General features: G+C 44.0%; 2 protein-coding genes across 3 annotated transcripts in view; one reads left to right on the forward strand and one right to left on the reverse strand.

The window, feature by feature from the left end:
* Positions 1-22,500, reverse strand: part of LOC135113039 (cyclin-I-like) — a 110,114-nt gene that overhangs the window by 85,418 nt on the left and 2,196 nt on the right. The window contains exons 4-6 of one of the 2 annotated variants that reach the window (XR_010274695.1): positions 22,495-22,500; positions 21,237-21,807; positions 20,904-21,120 (exon numbers count right to left, since the gene is read on the reverse strand). The exon at positions 22,495-22,500 is cut by the window's right edge and continues 228 nt beyond it. Coding sequence is in view for 1 of the 2 variants with exons in the window: in XM_064027970.1 (XP_063884040.1) it covers positions 21,005-21,120; positions 21,237-21,807; positions 22,495-22,500 (693 nt within the window). In the remaining variant the exon portion in view is untranslated. Of the gene's footprint in view, positions 1-12,277; positions 21,121-21,236; positions 21,808-22,494 lie in introns of those variants that run through there. The other variant, XM_064027970.1, reaches the window with a different exon arrangement.
* On the forward strand, positions 6,634-11,877 carry LOC135113040 (mucin-2-like). The gene is made up of 2 exons (XM_064027971.1): positions 6,634-6,800; positions 10,068-11,877. The coding sequence occupies exon 2, from the start codon at positions 10,068-10,070 to the stop codon at positions 11,346-11,348; it is 1,281 nt and encodes a 426-aa protein (XP_063884041.1). The 5' UTR covers positions 6,634-6,800; the 3' UTR covers positions 11,349-11,877.

The raw sequence follows: 22,500 nt of genomic DNA on the forward strand, positions 1-22,500 counted from the left end.
TTATATTTTTCTAATTTTTCTTTTTTTCTTTTTCTTTCTTTTTTTCTTCGTCGTTATCATCATCCTTGTTGCTGTATTTTCTTTCTTCTTCTTCTTCTTCTTCTTCTTCTTCTTCCTCTTCTTCCATCTCATTACCATCATTATTATCATTCTTATTCTTGTTCTTGTTTTTTTTTTCTTTTTCTTCTTCTTCATCTTCTTTCTCATCATCATCTTCTTCTTCTTCTTCTTGTTTTCTTATTCTAGTTCTTCTTCGCCGCCTAGTTCTTCATTCTTCTTTTTTTCTTCTTCTTCTTCTTCTCTTCCTCCTCTTCCTTCTCCTTGTCCTCCTCTTTTTCCTCCTCCTCTTCCTCCTCCTCCTCCTCCTCCTCCTCCTCTTCTTCGGTGTTTCATCACAACTCCTAAACTCCAACCATACATATAATGACTTTTGAGTATCCCCTCCTCCTCCTCCTCCTCCTCCTCTTCCTCCTCCTCCTCTTCCTCCTCCTCCTCCTCCTCGTTATTACATAAGAAGTACTAAACTGCAACCGTACATATAAGTTTGTAAGTGTCTCCTCCTCCTCTTCTTCCTCCTCCTCCTCATCTTTCTCCTCCTCTTTCTCGTCCTTATTTTCGACATTCTCCTTCTCCTCCTCGTCCTCCTCCTCCTCCTCCTCCTCTTCCTTTCGATCTTCCTGCTTGAGGCGAGGAGAGTAAGTCTAAACATTTTAAACCAACACGCACCATATCTCCTCCTCCTCCTCCTCCTCCTCCTCCTCCTCCTCCTCCTCCTCCTCTTCCTCCTCCTCTGGGTTACACAAGAACTTCAGAAATGCAGCCACAAATTGGAGGTTTTTGAAGTGTTATGTATGGGGTTGAGATTAGTAATTCTCTCTCTCTCTCTCTCTCTCTCTCTCTCTCTCTCTCTCTCTCTCTCTCTGGAACGCACCATCTAATAATATACCATTATTTTTTTGCTCGTATGTTTTACCGTATAATTTTCGTCACTCAGAAGTTTGCGCTCAACAAATGAATGAGAGAAATAAAGTTACAATTATTTTTTTTTTTTAACATCTTCACTATTGTTATTGTTACTAATTTGACTTGTGGTTACTTATTTGTTTTATTTTATTTTATTTCATTTATTTATTCTATTTATTTATTCATTTATTTATTTATTTTACTTTATATATTTATTTATTTTTTTGTGGGTAGGGAGGAAGTGCCTACGAGCCTATTCAGTTTTATTATTTGTTATTTATTTACTATCTTTCTTAATTGCCTACTTAGCTACTTAATCATTATTACTAGTGTCATTATCCTTTCAAATTGCTATTCCTAAACGTTCTCTTCTTAATCAGACTTGAGATAAATGCCTTTTCTTCTTTAATATTTCACTATTTTATTCATGGCAACCCTACTTTCTTACTGAATCTAGTGAAATATATCTCTTATTGTCATCTAAAGGTAGTCCAATTGAAAAAAAGAATAAATAAATAAAAAGAAAGCGAGAGGAGAGGATGACGAAGGAAAGGAGAGACGGAAGAGGAACGATACGAAAAAGAGAGATAGATGGAAGAAATGAAAGAACGAGGATAGGAAAGGAGGGATGGAGAAAAGGAAGGAGTGAGGAAGGAGCGAAAAATGAAAGAATGGCAGGAAGGAAGGAACAAACGAAGGGAGAAAGAGATGAAAGAAAAATGAGAAATTGAGGAATAACAAAAAAAAGTTGAAAAGATGGAGAGGAGGAGGTAAGAAGAGTTGGCAGAGAAGAGACGGAGGAAGAAGAGTCTGAAGAAGGAAAGATGAAAGGATAGATAGGTCTGGAAAAGGATGGAATACGATACAATATCAAATACTATCAAAGCCATGAACTTAACCTAACCTAACGAGGAGGGGAGGAGAAAAGCTGTAAAGTTTGACCCGAAGAGTGAAAGAGAAAGGATTTGAATCTTATCCCACTCCCTCTCTCTCTCTCTCTCTCTAGAACCTTGGACACATAATTTCTCCTGTGTCCTCTCTCCCTCGTCTCATTCCTTCATCTGGAGTCTGTCTATACATCAGAGTTCGTGGCCTCCACCTTGTCTTCTTTGGTCCACACACACAGAGCATTACTGATTAACCGTGTGTGTGTGTGTGTGTGTGTGTGTGTGTGTGTGTGTGTGTGTGTGTGTGCTGTTCATCTTTCTTTTTTTCTATATGTAAGAGGGGTACTGGCCAAGGGCAACAAAAACTTATATATAAAAAAAAAATGGCAATCCCTCAAGAAAAGGGCCAAAAGGATTTTTCATAGTTGAAGAAGCGTCCTGAGACTTCCCTCCTGAAAGAATTCAAGTCATAAAAAGGAGGAAATACTGACGCAGGCAGGGAGTTCCAGAGCTGGCCAGTAAAATGGATGAAAGACTAAGAATACTGGTTAACTCTTGCATTAAAGATGGACAGAATAAGGGTGAGAGAAAGTAGAAAGTGTTGTGCAGCGGGGCAGCGGGAGAAGTGGAGGTATACAGTTTGCAAGATAAGAAGAGCAATTAACGTGAAAATAGCGGTAGAACATACCAAGAGATGTAACACTGCGGAGATGAGAGAGAGGCTGAAGACAGTCAGCTAGAGGAGGGGAGCTGATAAGACCAAAAGTTTTCATTCCAGTAAATGTGAAATCGAGTTGGTAAATGGAGGAATTGAGTTTTTGAAGATATACAACAATAATGAATTTGCTCTGCCCATTCAGAAATTTTTAGAGAGATCAGAAGTCAGGCGTTCTGTGGCTTCCCTGCGTGAGCTGTTTACTTACTGAAGGGTTGGAAGTCTACGAAAAAACGTGGAAAAGTGCAGGGTCGTCCCATCAGCGTGGGAGTGGATAGGACAAGAAATTCGGCTTAGATCATTGATGAATACAAGAGAGAGAGAGAGAGAGAGAGAGTGGGTGACGGGACAAAACCTCTCCTTATAAAATCTCCCATTTCTCTCCTATTTCCCTCTATTTTTCTCTTTTTCATAGATTTTTCCTTCATTTTCTCTTTCTCTTTTGATCTGTTCATCTGTCTGTCTGTCTGTCCCTATCTATCTATCTATCTACCTATCCATCTCTCTCTATCTCTTGTCTCATTCATTGACAAAAAAAGAAAGGAGGAAAGAAAAGAAAGAAAATGCATTTACATATAAAACAATATTGCTATGTCACTGATATTCTCTCTCTCTCTCTCTCTCTCTCTCTCTCTCTCTCTCTCTCTCTCTCTCTCTCTCTCTCTCTCTCTCTCTCTCTCTCGTAATTCTGAAGGTTATTGTCTGTACTGGCCGCCCCGCCCCTGCCCCGCCCTCTCCCGCCCCGTTCCGCCTTGCCCCGCCCCGCCCCGCCCCGTCCCGCCTTGCCCCGTCCCGTCCCGCCCCGCCCCGCCCCGCCCCGCCTTGTAAAGAACGAGGAGCATCTGTAGATAAGATGTAGGGCAAGGAAAGGATGACTACTGCATATTGAGAGACAGTATTACTATTACAACTACTGCTACTACTACTAATACTACTTAAGAGAGGGTGGACACAGCATACTAAAATAGTCTATTACTACTACTACTACTACTACTACTACTACTACTATAACAAAAGTGGTTCAGAGGAGAGTGCCAGTGCCCGTGCGAAAAGGAAAGGTCAAGATTAGGTCAACTGTATATTTTTTCTGTCAATTTAGTTCCTGTCAATCTGTGAGGTGAATAGGTGAAGAAGGCTGGGAAGTGATCAAGTGACAGTATATACCAGAATTGCAGGTGTGGGTGGTCAGGTGTGGGTGGTCAGGTGTGGGTAGCCAGGTGTGGGTGGTCAGGTGTGGGTAGCCAGGTGTGGGAGACTATGTTATATTGGCGAGTGCAGGTCAAACTCTTTCTCTCTCTCTCTCTCTCTCTCTCTCTCTCTCTCTCTCTCTCTCTCTCTCTCTCTCTCTCTCTCTCTCTCTCTCTGCTCGCTTCGTGACTCTATAATTAGTCTCTTTCTCTTGCATTGTTGTAGTATTGGTAGTAGTGGTGGTGGTGGTGGTGGTGGTGGTGGTGGTGGTGGTGGTGGTGGTGGTGGTGGTAGTAGTAGTAGTAGTAGTAGTAGTAGTAGTAGTAGTAGTAGTAGTAGTAGTAGTAGTAGTAGTTTTATCTCTTTCCTTCCTTGTCTTCTCTCTTTCCTTCTTCCTTCTCTCTCTCTCTCTCTCTCTCTCTCTCTCTCTCTCTCTCTCTCTCTCTCTCTCTCTCTCTCTCTCTCTCTCTCTCTCTCTCTCTCTCTCTCTCTCTCTTATCTCTTCCAGATCTTATCCCTTCACCCTCCCACTTCTTCCCCTCTTCCTTTCTCCTCCTCCTCCTCCTCCTCCTCCTCCTCCTCCTCCTCCTCCTCCTCCTCCTCCTCCTCCAGCACGTCTTCCCCTTCACTCACTCCCCAACATTCCTCATTGCCATGCAGACACACACACACACACACACACACACACACACACACACACACACACACACACACACACACACCTCCTTTCCCTTTCCTTCCCATACCTCCTCTCACTCTCTCTCTCTCTCTCTCTCTCTCTCTCTCTCTCTCTCTCTCTCTCTCTCTCTCTCTCTCTCTCTCTCTCTCTCTCTCTCTCTCTCTCTCTCTCTCTCTCTCTCTCTCTCTCTCTCTCTCTTGTTACCTTTCAACGCCCATCCCACACACACACACACACACACACACACACACACACACACACACACACACACACACACACACACACACACACACAAACACAAGGTCTTAAAAATTGCAGCAATATATGTATGTATGTATGTATGTATGTATGTATGTATGTATGTATGTAGGGGAGGTGATGGTGGTGGTGATGGCGGTTTAAAGGACCCGTTACTTCCCTCTTATGTAATGGATGGTGGTGGTGATGGTGGTGATGATGGTAATGAGATAATGGTGATGATTATAGTGATGGGAATGTCTTGGTGGTGTAAGAGGTGGTGATGGTGATGGTGATAAAGGTAATGATGGTGGTGATGATGGTGATGATAATAGCAGTGGTGATGATGGTGGTGAAGCAGGTGATGCTATTGTGTCTGGTTGATAATGGTGGTTGCGGTGATGATGAAATAATGGTGATGATGGTGGTAGTCATAGTAGTAGTGCTGGTAAAGATGGTGGTGATGACAATGGTGATGACAGAAATGTTAATAGGTACTAGTAGCGCTGGTGATGGTGGTGGTGATGGTGGTAGTAACAGTAATGATATTGGTGTAGACCATGGTAGTGATGATGGTGGTGACAGTAATACTAGTGATGTTAGTGGTGGTGTTGATAGTAGTAGTAGTAGTAATAGTAGTAGTAGTGGTGTTGCTAGGTGACCGATGATAGTGACAGTGGTGGTGGTGGTGGTGGTGGTGGTGGTGCTGGTGGTGATGGTGGTGGTGATGGTGGTGGTGTTGATTTATAAACCCATACCCAAAGAAAATATCTCCCTTTCTCTGCCTCCCTTTCCCTTTTCTCTCCCTTTCCCTTTCTCTTCCCCCTTGCATTTAGAAGACCTATCCTTATCCCTCCTCCTCCTCCTCCTCCTCCTCCTCCTCCTTCTCCTTCTGTTCCTCTCCTCCTCTTCTTCTCTTCCTTTCTAATCCTTCCCCTGATTGTCACCTGTTCTTATCCCCTCCAGCCTCTCTCTCTCTCTCTCTCTCTCTCTCTCTCTCTCTCTCTCTCTCTCTCTCACTCTCTCTCTCTCTCTCTCCTCTCTCTCTCCTCTCTCTCTCTCTCTCTCTCTCTAATTAAGTGAAAGGTGTGCGTATATCCTTGCGAGAGAGAGAGAGAGAGAGAGAGAGAGAGAGAGAGAGAGAGAGAGAGAGAGAGAGAGAGAGAGAGAGAGAGAGAGAGAGAGAGAGAGAGAGAGAGGTAACAAGCGCAAAATTGTGAAAACTTACGCAAAAGTGAAAAAAAACGTGTGTGTGTGTGTGTGTGTGTGTGTGTGTGTGTGTGTGTGTGTGTGTGTGTGTGTGTGTGTGTGTGTGTGTGTGTGTGTTCTTCCCATTCATGATATTATAGCAACAAAAACAAGACCAATACTAACTGGTACGACTACTACTACTACTACTACTACTAATACTACTACTACTAACTACTACTACTACTACTACTACTACCATCACCATCACCACCATCACTACTAGTTTTATCACAAGAAACCGCACGACAAGACAATAACAGTAATAATAATAATAATAATAATAATAATAATAATAATAATAATAAATGATGGTGAAGATGCGAGTGAAGATGGGACTAGTTTGTCTGGTTTGAGAGAGAGAGAGAGAGAGAGAGAGAGAGAGAGGGGGGGGAAGGAAGACAGGAAGGAGAGAGAGGGAGAGAATGAATGAAAAAAGAAATAAAGGGAGAAAGGGAGAAATGGAGGAAGGAAGGAAGGAAGAAAGGAAGGAAGGAAGGAAGGGAAGGGGTACTGGAGGAAAGGAAGGAAGGAGAGAGAGAGAGAGAGAGAGAGAGAGAGAGAGAGAGAGAGAGAGAGAGAGAGAGAAGGAGGAAAGGAGGGAAGGGAGGGACTGGAGGGAAGAAGGAATGGAGAGAGAAAGATTAGTGAGACAATTGCCTACACACACACACACACACACACACACACACATAAAAAGGAGAGAGGCTGGTGTGGGCCGTTCATTGCTAAGGTAGCTTGGCTTGCGTGCACACACACACACACACACACATACGCACGTACGCACATAGTATAAGCACGCACGCGCGCACACACGCAACTTGAGGCGGCCACTTAATTCAAAGTTCTGCCTCTTCTGCGCCTTCGCCAGGAGTGTCCCAAGGTAGGTGTTGTTGTTGTTGATGTTGTTGTTGTTGTTGTTGTTGTTGTTGTTGTTGTTGTGTTCTATATCTGTGTTTGTGTTTTTTTTCTGTTATATATAAGTAAGTTTTTAAAAAGTTATATACAATTTTTTTTTAGTTTTTATACCAATAGTTTTCAATTATATTTTGTTTGATATTTTGCTTCAAGGATGATTTTTTTTTTTATTGAGGAGAATTCAGGAAAAATTATGCATTTTTTTCTGAATTTTCCTCAGATTTCTGTCAAACTCCCTCACTGTCAAACTTTTCCCAGTTTTCTTAAGTTTTCTCCAGATTTGTGTCTTACGGCATCAGATTTTTCAACTTTCCTTCAGATTTCTGTCAAAATTCTCTGAGATTTTAAAATTATTCTTCAGATTTGTCAAATTTCCTTAGTTTTTCAGTTTTCTATTGATTAATTTTGTCATTCTTTTCAGGCATTTGTCATTCTTTTTTTCAGGCATTTGTTATTCCGCTTTAGATTATTATTATTATTATTAGTAGTAGTAGTAGTAGTAGTAGTAGTAGTAGTAGTAGTAGTAGTAGTATCATTATTATTATATCGTATGCAACCCCCCTTTCTCTCTCTCTCTCTCTCTCTCTCTACACTTTTACTCTCATCCCGCCATCCCTCCTCCTCCTCCCCTTCCTTTCCTCTCCCTCCTCTTCCTTCCCCCTCTCTGTTTTTGCCACGGTCTTAGCTCACAGGGTCAAGACTGTGCCATCCCACTTTTTGCGAGTGTCTTCCCCGCAACACAGGGAAAGGTCACTCACTCACTCATTCACTCGCTCACTCACTCACTCACTCACTCATTCCGTTTTCTTTCGTGTTTGTTGATTTTGCTTTCTTTTCAAGGGCGGCTATTTTGTTTTGTTTTATGTATGTATGTATGTATGTATGTATGTACGTATGCATTTGTGTTTGGTTTTGTTTGTTTGTATATTTGTTTTTTGAGTGGTGTGTGTGTGTGTGTGTGTGTGTGTGTGTGTGTGTGTGTGTGTGTGTGTGTGTGTGTGTGTGTGTGTTATTACTACTACTACTTTTATTACTATTACTACTACCACTAATACTATAACTATTAAGTTTGGCAATACTGCTACTACTACTACTACTACTACTACTACTACTACTACTACTACTACTACTACCTGTTGTTGTTTTGAAGAGGACACGAGTTAAGTAAGAATCTTCAGCCTCCATTTCCTCTCTCTCATCTTCCCTCCCTCCCTCCCTCCCTCCCTCCATACCTTTCTCTCCAGGTTACATCACAGGTGGAGAGAAAACGTACCTTCCTGACCTCTCACCTCTCTCTCTCTCTCCTCTCCCATACCATAGCCAACGTTGATGAAAGTAACGTTACAAAATGTGTGTGTGTGTGTGTGTGTGTGTGTGTGTGTGTGAAGAGAAGGGTATCATTGTCTCCCATTATTGTTGCCTTGCCCCCCCTCCCTTCCCCCCCCTCTGTGCTGCCACCGCCGCTGGGCGCGGGGCAGATGGTGAGCAGCGTACCCCGCGGGGCGCCACACCTGCCGGGCGTTGCCACCTGTCCCCTGTACCTGTGGGCGCCACCTTTCACCACTCACCGCCTCGCCGCTGAGTGCCATCTGTGGCGCCACTCTTGTAGAAATAAATAATACATGTACCATGGTTGTGGGCGTGAGCGTGGGTGTTGGCTCAGCAGGGCGCGGGCGCGCGTGGGCGGCGGCAGCGGCGGCAGGTCGCCATTCTGCCACGGGGGCAACCTGAGGCGGGTTGTGCGGCGCCGCCCGCCACGCCGCCCGCACGCCCACGCTCAGAGTTGCCTCTCGTTGCAGGATGCGCGGCCTGGTGGTGCTGCTGGCGGCGGCGGCGGCGGCTACGGCCCAGGTGGGCGGCGGCGGCTGGCCTAGCGGCGGCGGCTGGCCTAGCGGCGGGTACCTGCCGCCGCGGCCTGATCCTGAGGGCGCGGGTGGCGGGGCGTGCGAGGCAGCGGTGAGCACCACCACGCTGGTCACCACGCGCCCCGTGGTGGTGACCGAGGCGGTGGCGGGGCCGCCCACCACCAGCCTGGCCGTGGCGGAGGGCGTGGTGACGGAGGTGGTGGGCGTGACGTCCTCCCTCATGGTGATGGAGACGCGGCGCGTGGTGGTGCCCGTGACGCGCACGTACAGTGTACTGGCCACGGCGCTGTCCTCCGTGCTGGCGCTGCAGACCGCCACGCCGCCCCCAGAGGAGGTGACGCAGACCCAGACTGACCTGTCCACCGTGACGGAGGTGGAGGAAGTGGTGGAGACCAGAGTGGTAGAGGAGGTGGTGGGCGTCACCGTCACCACCACGGAGGTCGTCACGGACGTCACCACCGAGGCCACCACGGTGCTGGTGACGGACTACACCACCGCCGTGAGCACCGTGACGCCGCCCGCCGTCACGGAGGCCGTCACCAGCACCACCGTGGTGGTGGAGACATCCTCCGTGGTGGAGGCAGACATGACCGAGCTGGTGACTACCGCGGCGGTGGTGACCAGCGAAGCGGTGAGTGTGGTGACGCCCGCCCCTGAGGTGGTGACGCAGGTGGTGACCAGCACCGAGCTGGTGACCAGCACCAGTGTGGTGGCGGAGGAAACTTACGTCACCGTCACCAGCACGGAAGTGGCCGAGGTCACGTCCACGAACATCGAGGCCGTCACCACCACGCTGGTGACCACGCTGGTGTCTGTCAGCGTCACCACCGCGCTCACCACCGAGGTGGTGGACGTGCCGGTACTGTCCACGCTGGTGGTGACGGACACGTCCACCGAGACCGTGGAGGCCAGGGCGCCACCGCTGCCTGCCATCACCTCCACCGCCGTTAGCCTCGTCACGGAGGTGGTGACGGAGACGGGCGCGGCGAAGGTGATGACGCAGACCGTGATGGAGGGCATGGAGGTGGTGGAGGTGGTGACGCAAGTGGTGCCCGTGGAGATGGTGGTGACGGCCGTGCAGACCGTGACGGCGCCCTGCCCGCAGCAGATGGGGTACCCGCAGCGGGCACCGAAGCGCTACCAGCAAAAGGCGCCACAACGTTACCAGCAGAAGGCGCCGCAGCTGTTCCACCTGAAGGGGCTGCAGCGCCACCAGCCACGGGGCGGCTACTTCCAAAAGGCTCCCTTCAGGCCCTGGAGAGGCTAGGCACCCCCCTCACTCCCTCCAGCCCCCTCATCCCTATCAGCCCCTCTCCCTCTCCTTCTCTCCCTCTCTCTCTCTCTGCATGACCCTTGTCTTCGGGCAGATGCACGGCGCGGGAATGGCGGCAGCGAGCGTGGCGTTGCTGGTGGTGGCGGCGCTGTGTGGCGGCGCGATGGGCGCCAAATTGCCGGCGCTGGAGCCTTCCACGTTCAACGAGATCCCCGCTGGGGACGTCGCGGCCGACGCCTACGGCTACCTGGTGCCCACGCCTTCGCTGCCGGCGGGCGCGGGGGCGTGCGCCACCACCATCGTCACCGAGTATGCGGAGGAGGTGGTGACTGAAACGGTGACGGAGACGGCGCCGGGCGAGGTGGTGGTGGAGACGACCACGGAGCTTTCCACCACCACCGTCACTACCGCCTACAGTGAGGTGGTGACGGCGACCGTCACCACCACAGACTACACCACCTTGGACGTCACCACCACGGATACCACCACGGAGACCACCACCATCGCCTCCACCACCACCCTGCCCGCCGCCACCGTCACCGCCACCGTAACGGAGACAGAGGTCACCACCGCGGTGGAGGCCACCACGCGCTTGGCGGTGGAGACCAATGTGGTGGAGACCACCGTGGTGGAGACCGAGGCCTCCATCGTGCTGGTGCCCACCGTGGTGGCCGTCACCGACACGCAGCTGGTGACGGAGACGCAGGTCACCACGCTGGCGGCCGTGACGGAGACGGTGCCCAAGGTGGTGACGGAGGCCTCGGTGGAGTACGTGACGGTGCCAGGCCAGCAGGTCACCATGACCGTCACTGTCACCGACACCGTCACCACCACCGCCGTCACCACGCTGCCCGCCGTCACATCCGAGGTGGTATCCACGGAGGTGGTGCCGTCCGTCACGTACCTGGTGGAGACAGAGGTGGTCGCTGTGACGCAGACGGAGGCGGTGACGGAGACAGAGGTGGTGACGGTGGTGGACACTGTGGTGGAGACGGAGGTGGTGCCCACGACGGAGTACGAGGTTGAAACCGTGGTGTCCACCGTGACAGAGGAGTTCCCCGTCACGTCAGTGGTGGAAGAGACCAGCGTGGCGGTGGTGACCGTCACCACCACGCTGCCGCCGCCGCCCGCCGTCACCGTGGTGGTAACGGAGGCGGAGACAGTGCTGGAGACCGTGTCAGTCCCTGGGGGCGTCACGTACGTCACCACCACAGTGCTCGTGCCGCAGGTCGTCACCTCCACAGCCCTTGTCACCAGCACGGCGGTGCGCACAGCAGTCACCACCAAGACGCTGCCGCCCTCCTGTGGTCACGGCGGCGGGTACTCCTACAGGCAGCCCAGCACGCCCCTCAACCTCCCCGGCATGTACTACTAGCGCACCCTCCTCCTCCTCCTCCTCCTCTCTTCATTTCCCTGTGTCTTACTTGTAAATTTTCCATCGTTCCTCTTCTATAAGGTAGACTTTTCTTCATCTTTTTCTCTGCCTTCTCATCTTTTCTTTATTTTTGTCTTCCTTGCGTAAAGTAAATATTCCTTCGTCTTCTTTCTTCTTCACTTCCTCTGCCTCCTCCTCCTCTTCTTTAGTAAACATAACAAGATAAGGATCACCTCTTCTTATCGTCCTACTCCCCCCAAAAAATACTATTACTACTACTACTACTACTACTACTACCACTACCGCTATGAAGACATAACTCATCCGTCCCACCTTTTTTTTAACACAATATTGTTCCTGTTATTCTCATTCTCCTCATTTTTTTTTATTTGTATCATAAGTATTACGACTATGAATATTATTTTTCTTTAACAAATCTGTAAGTGTGTTGCGGGACTTCATTGAATGGAGTCTGTCTTGTGTAGAGATTTATTTTATCATTTACATGTGTTTGTGTTGCGTCAAGCTACTCGTGTGTTTCATTGTCCTGTGTTTCTTTGTGTTCCTGTGTGTTTGTGTGTGTGTGTGTGTGTGTGTGTGTGTGTGTGTGTGTGTGTGTGTGTGTTTTTCTACTTGGTTTTAGTACATACACAATATTTTGATTCAAACTCATATTGCCCTCTCTCTCTCTCTCTCTCTCTCTCTCTCTCTCTCTCTCTCTCTCTCTCTCTCTCTCTTCACTGAGCCATCCCAAGAGGTGCTCAAGACAAAACATGGTACAGAATTGCCCAATGAATCAATCCTTGTTCTTCTCTCTCTCTCTCTCTCTCTCTCTCTCTCTCTCTCTCTCTCTCTCTCTCTCTCTCTCTCTCTCTCTCTCTCTCTCTTCGCCACGCCATACCAGGAGGTGCTGAAGACAAAAGGCATCACAGACTTGCTTCCATATATTTGACACAGAGAGGTATATACAAGGGAAGGGGACAGGGCATGGAGTTGTATATAATCTCTATAAAATACTCTTTATACAGTGTTCAAGTCACTTATGTATGTATTTCTGCTGCCTTTGTTTTGCTTTTCCTTAATTAGATGTACTGGTCGAGGTTTTTGTTCACTAGAGTTTACACAAATACATACATACATACATACATACATACGTACACTACATACACACATACACAAGCTACTAAAAGAAATAATAATAATTAATGAAACTACCACGAGATTTTAAAATATGTATTTGTACTTTTTTATTTTTATTTTCTACATTTCATAGCTTCTTTAGAATTAATATACAAAGCGTGGAGAGATCATGAGACACACACACACACACACACACACACACACACACACACACACATATCATCATCATTATCATTGGTAACTCACTAATTCGCTATCAAACTCTCAAACTACGTGATTAAGTAGTAGTAGTAGTTAGTAGTAGTAGTAGTAGAGGAAGGCATGGTGACTTGTGTGAATAGTTACAATAGTTAATAATAGTCAGAATGCATGTAGGTGGTGGTGGTGAAGGAAAGATTGGCTGGGTTGCGTTAGTAGTGGTGGTGTTTGGTAGTGGTGGTGTTGGTAGTAGTGGTAGTAGCAGTAGTAGTAATAACAGTGGTTTTGGTGGTGACAGAACCAGAACAAGCAACTGAAAAGGGTGTGTTACTCTTAAATATACCTTAGAATATTACGATTATCATCATTATACGCGAATATTGACTATGCATAAGTATTGAGCTGTACTGATAAAACAGACATCACTTTTCACTGACTCACTGACAGTACGGGTATCTTTCCTTAGGTACAATCACGGCCATAAGTCTGTTCACATGCCACCTTATTTTCGACTAACTTAACCGTCTTATCTCATCACCGTAAGTCCTCCGATGAGCTGCCTGTCACTTCGCAGAGCCTGAGAAGTGAAGGGTTCCCAGATCAAGGGACGTAATAGTGAAGGGAGAAACTAAACACAGTGGAAATAAGAGTGTCGGGTTACAAGACTTCTGGCCACGGTTGTACAGGATGGGATTTCAGTTCGACGATGCAAATATTTACTTTTTTTTTTTTTTCATTAGTCTACTGTTTTAATGTGGATATTTGTCATGCTGGGTCCGCAGTATATTAGTTCACTTAAATATATTTTACATTTCATTAGTGTACGTGAAGGCTGCGCAAGTTAAATCATCGGAAACTTACACCAACGTTTTCTTTAGTTATACGTACAAACAGTTTTCTATGAATCTTTAGCGTTCATATTTGTCTAGTTAACTGCAAGACATTTACGATACATTCATTCATTCATATACTCTGTTTCCTTAATGTATTATTTACGACATTTCTCACTGGTTATACTTCATGGTTCTTTAAACACCTATCAACAGTATTAGTCTACTTCAATATATTAATTCTCTCATGTACTTTGTTTCTTTCACGTAAACTCTATTTAATCAGTTTAACACGAGACATTTACGACATTTTTCACTGGTTTCACATACTCTACGGTTTTTTAATGAACATAACAGTCTTGTTCATTGCATAACTCCACTGTCTGTATCTTCACAAAACGTTCTTAAAACCAACACAATACAAACATTTGAGCTTATATTTATTTTATCTTTCCTCTTAAAACAGAAAAAAGTTGGCAAATACATACAGAACTCTCTCTCTCTCTCTCTCTCTCTCTCTCTCTCTCTCTCTCCAATAATCTGAAACGCTTTGCTCTCTCACCAAGACTTTTTCAAGGCCACAGCGATGATAGCCGGGTTCTCAAGACTTTCTCCACCTGGTAATGTAGAAATATTGTTAATCTGTCACTGGAACCATACGAACACCTTTAAAAACCCGTGTCACTTTAACTAGAGCCCTTTGAATTCAGTGGGGGCGAGGCACAAATGTTTCAGAATACAAGCTTCTGTTTCTCTATCTCTGTCTCTCTCCCTCTCCTCTAATGGCCTAGACAGGGGAACACTGCACGTCATAACTAATACTAGCATGAATCTTAAGAAAAAAACCTCACTACTTCAAGAATATAACAACGCTCATTTTTACACAAGAAATTGAAAAAATGCAGTTTGTGATAAATCAATATATAACGAAAATAAAAAGGATGGTCCATTGAATCCTTTTTTTTTTTTTTTGTACTTAATATCATGCAGTGGCTTTTTTTTTTTTTTTTTTTTTTGTACAAGTTTACATCACCTTTGATTTTTCCTTCTCTCTCCCATGGTTAAGAAAATAAGTAATAAATGAAAGGTGCTACAGTTAACCATACTTTTGTACTTAATATATCATACAGCAATTCTCATTTATCTTTTTTTTTTCTTCATACGTTTAAAATTCCTATCTCTCTCTCTCTCTCTTTCGGCAAAACCTTACCTAACTTAACCTTACTCTCAGATGAAAATGCTGTTATTTCAATATTATCCTCTTTTTCTTTGCATATCGTAAGTTTAAACCATCTTTTATAATTCCTTCTCTCTTTCTGGTCCTCCTTAGCAAAACTTAACCTAACCACCTCGATCTCAGATTCCTTCTCTCTCTTCTTAAACTTAATAGTGTTTGCGTACCTTCAGAATACATAATCATATATCTTGTGCCTCAGTATTGCACCTTATGTATGTCTGTTAGCTATACATAAGTAGGCTGTGATGGATTATGTGTGTGCTTATGTATTTAGATCTGGCTGTAGTGGTGGTGGTGGTAGTGATGGTGGTGGTGGTAAGGATGTAAGGGAAAGATATAAGAAGCTAGTGGATCTATGTGGTAGTAGTAGTAGTAGTAGTAGTAGTAGTAGTAGTAGTAGTAGTAGTAGTAGTAGTAGTAGTAGTAGTAGTAATAGTAGTAGTAGTAGTAGAAAAGTTAATCAACACTAACAATCATGAAAAATATGATAAAACAATATTCACATTCCTGCAAACACACACACACACACACACACACACACACACACACACACACACACACACACACACACAGACTAGCATTTTTCAACTCTGCCATATAGTTTGTTCAGTTTGAGCATGGCAGAAGGAACTAAGAAACTCAGCAGTGAACCGGGAAGTAGAAGCAAGTCTGAGTGGTGAGAGTGAACTAGAGCAAAGAAATTAAGACAGATGAAAAAAATAAAATAAAATAAAATAAAATAACAACAAGTGAGACAGATTAACTTCTAATCATAACTTTACATTTGAATAGGCAAGAGAAACAGAGAAAGAGAGAGGGAGAGGAAAAGATTATTAGATCAAAGATATTAGGACTGCGGGGAAAAAGCAGGGAAATATTGGATTAAGATCATGCATAACAGAGGAAGCAAGTGAGGCAAGAGTTAACTGACTTCTGATCCGTCCATGTTCCGAAACAGTTCGCTCTCTCACCATGACCATTTTCAAAGACCACAGAGATGATTAGCCGAGTTCCCGAGAGTGTTTCGCCAGTCAATAACATAGAAATGTCATCAATCTGTCACTAGAACCATAAACACACCCTCGGAAACCCGTATAACTTTAAATAGAGTCTCTGAGTGTAGTGGAGGTGCAGCACTGAGTTTCAGAACATGATATTGAGTTAGTGTGAGAGTTTAATGCCTGTATTCCTAACTTCCAAGGCTGAGTCACTCCAAACTGCACCATTTAAGCCTCAGTGACTGCCTCAATGCCTTATCTCTCCTTTCCACAACACAAAACACACTATATTCTTGCTCTCTCTCACTGATTTAACCCTACGGAACTTAGAGAAACGAAGTGATTGCAACGTAAACTAAACTAAACACAAGTAAAAATATGCATTATTTCTGTGGTTCATGAGATGCAGCTTTCCTGATGGCACAGACTCATAGGCCAAAAACCTCCACTACTGCCTGTTAAAAGTCTGGATGAAATGCTTGGGTTTTGAGAATGCAGTCTTTGCAATCTCCTCCTCTATACATTGAAAGAATAATGTTGTGTCTTGCCTGGTATACCTTCAAGACACTCTCCGTTTGGTATAACAATATGAAGATACAAAAATATGAATTATGGACACTTTGAAAAGAAATCTAAGCTTCCTAAAAAAACAGAAACTACAAATTGAACTAAGCTTCTTAAAAACAAGACTACAAAATAACTAAGCTTTCTAAAACAGAAACTAAGGTAAAATCTAAACTTCCTGAAACAAAAACTAAAATTAAACTAAGCTTTCTAAAAACAAAAACTACAAAATAAACCTAAACTTGCTAAAACAGAAACTAAAATTGATCTAAACTTCCCTAAAAAAGAAAAATAAATAAAATTGAAATATCAGATAAAAAAAATAGAGCAAAAAAAAGATAAGCTCATCTGGTAAATACAACTTCAAATATAAAAATAGAAGCAGCTCTGAACTCTGGAAATTAAAGAGGAAAAAAAAAAAAAGGAAAAGCTGTCAATCAATGGGAAACTGAAAGCGGAGGAGGAAAAGAAGTGAAGGCGAACACGGAAAACGGGGAAACAAACACAGCACTCACACGTTTGTACATCGAGAACAAGGAAAATGTAGGACGATGAAATAAAAACGAAGAAATGGAGAATTAAAAGCAAAAAGAAAAAAGAAAAAAAAAAACTGGTGCAATTATAAACTTGATTTGTCTTTCTACCAAATAAAATCATTCTGGCAAAACACATAAGAAAAAACAAATAAATAAGAAATAGAAAGAAAATATAGCAGAAAATATAAAACAAGTGAAGAATAAAAGGAAAAAAGACATTAATAAGTAAATCTCAACCTGTCTCTCCACTAAACATAGTAATCCACATAATAGAACCATTTTTTTTTTCCACTTTTCATGAACAATCACCTTCCACATCAAATACAACACCTTTCCTTATGACACCTGCAACACCTGTGACATTAATTTAAGTACAGGTGGAGAGGTGGTGAACTGGTGGAAGGGAAAAATTAAAAGACAGAGACAGGAAGGCATTGGTTTTCAGACTCAGTAATCTTGTCAGTGCTGAGTCATTAGAGAGTCTTAGAAGATTAGATAAGTACATGAATGAGGATAATAGTTGGAGATAGGAAGGAAATAAGAAGGAATTCAATCTTGGAGTGGTGGATGAATGGAACAGAATAATCTGGTCAGCACTGAGTCATTGGAGTTTTAGAAGATTAGATAAGTACATGAATGAGGATAATGGTTGGAGATAGGAAGGAAATAAGAAGGAATTCAGTCTTGGAGTGGTGGATGAATGGAACAGACTCAATAATCTGGCCAGCGCTGAGTCATTGGAGTCTTAGAAGATTAGATAAGTACATGAATAAGGATAATGGTTGGAGATAGGAAGGAAATAAAAAGGAATTCAATCTTGGAGTGGTGGATGAATGGAACAGACTAATAATCTGGTTCGTGCTGAGTCATTAGGGAAAGATTAGACAAGTTTATGTATACGGATGGCAGGTGGAAATAGGTAGATGTGTTTCATGTATAACCTATTTCATCAGATCAAGGTGTATATGTGTGCAGCAATACACAGGTCAGTATACATACATAACTAAGTATACATTCCTCTCATCAGCTAATACTCCTTATACTCCTTCAGATCATATGTATGTGTGTATGATTGTTACAGTGTCCTTATTCTCTGTAATGAACATTTAAAACCTGTCTTTGTATCTCTTTCCACTAGGGGGCTGACGGGGTTGAGTGTGTGTGTGTATGCGTGTGTGTGAGTATGTGGTACCTTGTCTGGACTGCCCCATGTAGGAAGAGAGGAAATAAATAGTCTTTGTATGCGCTGTCTTTCCTTCACACCTGTCTGTAATCAGTCTGTCTGTCTTCCTCATGTGATATATATTAAAGTTTAGTGTCTTTATATATGTTTTGCCTTAATTTGACTTTTAGTGTTCATTGTCTCTTCGTATGTATCTTTCACAGGTCCCAATATTCAGTCTGTCTTGCTAACTTCTATACAGTGTTCAGTGTCTTTGTGTATGCTATGTATCTTTCACAGGTCTCAATATTCAGTCTCTGTTTGTCTTTCTAAGGTGACGCATACAGCATTCAGTGTCTGCATGCATGTATCTTCCACACATCTCAATACTAAGCCCCTGTTTGTCTTCCTAATGTGACTTCCATGCAGCATTCAGTGTCCATCTGTACGTATCTCTCACACACAGGCAGATGAAACGAATACAATAAGTGATGCAACAAAACAACACAAAATGAAATGAAACAGTAACTTTCTCATTTCTAAACTTTCTCTCACCTTTCAAAATTACAGTCAACATTTCCAGGGTGATTCCAGGGTGCATTTTTTTTTTTTTTTAGGTACGTTTCCCAGGGTGAATGGTATACAAACAGGATGTGGGTGAAACAACAGGGTGAAGGTACTGCAGTATACACAACTTTATATAAGAATAGATATATCAACCACAGCAGGGTGACTATAAGGGTTTTTTTCTCAATTTCCAGGGTGAGTGATGAACAGGGTGCTGGTGTAGATAGGGTGAATGTATCATTATGCTGTATATTTATTTCCGTATTAGGGCGTATAGTTTAACATGCATACACACAAGATAGGGTGTTTTTTTTTAGGGTATTAAGGGTGACGGGCATTAGGGTGAGTGTACAGACCTGTATATTAGGGTATATGTTTGGGTGTATATAATTTAACATGCATACAAACAGGATACAGTGATTTTAAGGGTGTTTTTAGGGTGTTTAGGGTGACTGGTGTATTAGGGTGACTGTATTAAACTGTATAAAAAAGGGTTTGTATAGTTCATAATCCATACAGACAAGCTAGGGTGAAATTAAGGGTGTTATTTGGGTGCTTAGGGTGACTGGTTAAATAGGGTGAGTGTATTAAGTTGTATAAAAAGTATATGATTAGTTTTCAATGCATACAGATAATATAAGGTGTGGTTAAGGGTGTTTTCAGGGTGACTGGGTGTATAGGGTGTGCTGGTAATACTAGGGTGAGTGTATTACAGTGTATGGGTCAAGGTTTTCAATACAAGAATACAGTTTTGTTATGGTACATGAGGTATTGTTTGTTTTTGTTTTGTTTTTTTGTTGTTTTTCTTCACTGTGTACGCATTCCCTCCATGACTGTTTTAGAAGACGCACATGACACGCACACACACACTCCTGAGAATATGCACACACATGCATACACACACAAACACACGTACACTCTAGGCATATTTGCATACACACGTGAACTGGTTGTGTGTGTGTGTGTGTGTGTGTGTGTGTGTGTGTGTGTGTGTGTGTGTGTGTGTGTGTGTGTGTGTGTGTGTTTAAAGGTGCACATCAGTTTTTCTACAAACACGTATATATTAAACTACACAAGTCTCAAATATATGATCAGAGAATAGATACGTACACACACACACACACACACACACACACACACACACACACACACACACACAATGAAAATTCTACATGAAGGTTTTGCATATGTGCACATAGGAAAAGTGTGTGTGTGTGTGTGTGTGTGTGTGTGTGTGTGTGTGTGTGTGTGTGTGTGTGTGTGTGTGTGTGTGTGTGTGTGTGTGTGTGTGTGTGTGTGTCACCTGAAAACATACAGAGTTTTCTAATACAAACACACACCAGTTAATACATACATGGAAGAGGCGAGAGGCGTACATCAAGAGGAAAAACAGACAAACAAACAAACGAGAACTTTCACCTGCCACGCTAGGGAAAACAAACACACAAACAAACAAACATACAAACAAACAAACGAACAAAAGGACAGACCAAATGTACTGGAAAAATTTAAGAAAAGGAAGAAAACTGATGAGGAAAAAAGAGAAAAAATAAGAATAGAAGGAAAACAAACACAAACAAACAAACAAATGCAAACAAAGACCAAATGTACCTGGAAAAAATGGGGAAAAAAAAAGGAAAATAAAGATAGAACAAGAAAAGTAGTGTTTATAGTGAAAGATGATTAGAAAAAACAGGAAAATAAATTAGCTTTCTCATTTTCTTTGGGTCAATTAAAAAAAAAAAGAATAAAATAAAGAAATATACACAGAATTTAAGGTTTGTGGAATATAAAATGGTGAATAACAAAATGAATATTGTATTATGATAAAAAGAATAATGAAATGTGAAAGAAGGCAATTAAAAGAAAGAGAAGAAAGAAAAGTGTTACAGATAAAGGAGGAATAAGGAAAGAAGTAGAGAAACCCCCAAAAAAAATAACAGGACTGAAATATTTAACCACCAATAAAAGAATTAATGAAAAAAAATGTCTCATCTTAAAAAATAGAGAAAAAAAAAAATATCCTAAATTTTAGACACCAAACTAAAAAAAAAAAAGAAGAAAAAAACAAAAAAAAAAAACAAAGAACAAAAATATGGAAACAAAACTAAAATTGATATATTGACAAAATGGCTTAAACATATTGTCTACTTAAGGTGGCAGTGGTAATGGTGGTGGTGGTGGTGGTGGTGATGGTGATAGTGGTAGATATAATCTCCCTAACCTCCACCTTACCTCACCTGACCTGCCTTGGTAGCGATGGAGGTAATGATGGTGGTGGTGGACATGACTTCTGGCCTCCCTGACCTCCACCTGAGCTCACCTGACCTGACTTGGTAGTGGTGATGGTGGTGGTGGAGGTAGTAGCAGATATAAATTTAAATCTCTTGTTTCCACCTCCCCTCCACATGACCCCCCCACCACTCACACCCCTAGGGCACGGGTGAGGGGGGTGAGGTGGAGGCGCAGCACCTGTGCGTAGGTGAGGGGGCGGTACACCTGCTCTGCCACGGCCCTCACCTGTTGGTCCCAGCACATGTCTGGAAGGGAGATTGATCAGCTATGAATGGTATGAATGGACGGATGGACAGACGAACACATGAACAGACGGACAGGACTATACATACTCATACACACACACGCATGCATTACTCACCTTCCTTCTTCACCACGAGATGCTTGATGTCCGGGAACTCAGGACTCATTGGGGAGAAGATTGGTGACTTTAGAATCCCCACAGGCTCAACAATAGGCCCCTCCAGCTCCTCTTCCTCTTCTTCCTCCCCTTCCTCCACCTCCTCTACATCTTCCCCCAGACTCTCCATCTCCTCGTCCTCCTCTTCCATCATCTCCTCCTCCTCCTCCTCCTCTGCATCAATAGGCTCCTCAAATATCTTCTTGGTGGCAATAAGTGATATTTTGCAGGGGATCTTCAAGGCTTGCTTCAGAGAACTCCTCACTGCAGTCTTGGCCTTGAAAGAAGGGGTTACCTTCTTCCTCCTCCTCCTCTTCTTCTTGGCACTCACTGCCCGCTTGCTGCCAGCCCCCGGGGACCTGACGGCAGTCCCAGGGAGGAGTGGGGGTGTCGGGGATGGGGTGTCACAGGGATGGAAGGGAGGGGGGGAGGAGTACAGGCGTCGGATGTCTGTGTATAAGTCGTCTTGCTCGATTTGAGACGTCTTGTGCTTAGGGGAGGTTGTGGTGGTGGTAGTAGTGGTGGTGTGTGTCTGTGGGGAGAAACAATCCACTGGTTAGGAAGGCTGAGTTATTGGATGGTACACTTAGTTGGGCCAGTCAGGGTGCAGGCACTCTATAAGAAGTACCCTGTATCTGTAGGTGTGTGGTAGGAAACAGTCTCATTATGAAGGGGCAGGGGTGAACCATTGTGTGCTGTGGAGTCTTGCTGTTGGTGTGTGTGGCTAGCTGTGGTGTGCCTAAGCTCCTGGGGTGTAGCAGGGTGGTCCGTGAGACTGTCCCTTCCCACCAGTGGCTGACAGAGCTAAGAGTGTGAATGATGTGTGTGTGAGTGTGTGGTGTCTTGTCTGGGCTGCCCTATGTGGGACTGCTGGCTTGATATAGAGGTAAACAGATAGCTGGGTCTTACATAAGAGGAGCTCTGGCCAAGGACAACTACAAAAGGCTGAAGAAGAAGGCCCTCTGAAGGCACCAGTCAGCAAAGAGTACAGTTGATAGGATCCAAACACACACACACACACACACACACACACACACACACACACACACACACACACACACACACACACCACTGAGGAGACAGACCACATTGAGACCCTGTGGTGCTGGCTAGACTGACAACACACCACCACTCACACACCAAGAAACTGCTGTCAGATTAAACATAAGAACATAATACACACACAGACACACACACACACACACAAATGCATACACACCTTGCC

The sequence above is a fragment of the Scylla paramamosain genome, chromosome 25 (genome assembly GCF_035594125.1).
Source record: "Scylla paramamosain isolate STU-SP2022 chromosome 25, ASM3559412v1, whole genome shotgun sequence".
Classification (NCBI taxonomy): Eukaryota; Metazoa; Arthropoda; class Malacostraca; order Decapoda; family Portunidae; genus Scylla; species Scylla paramamosain.

Bases quoted from the DNA above. Each gene is read 5' to 3' on its own strand.
- LOC135113040 (XM_064027971.1), top strand. From the start codon at position 10,068: ATGCACGGCGCGGGAATGGCGGCAGCGAGCGTGGCGTTGCTGGTGGTG.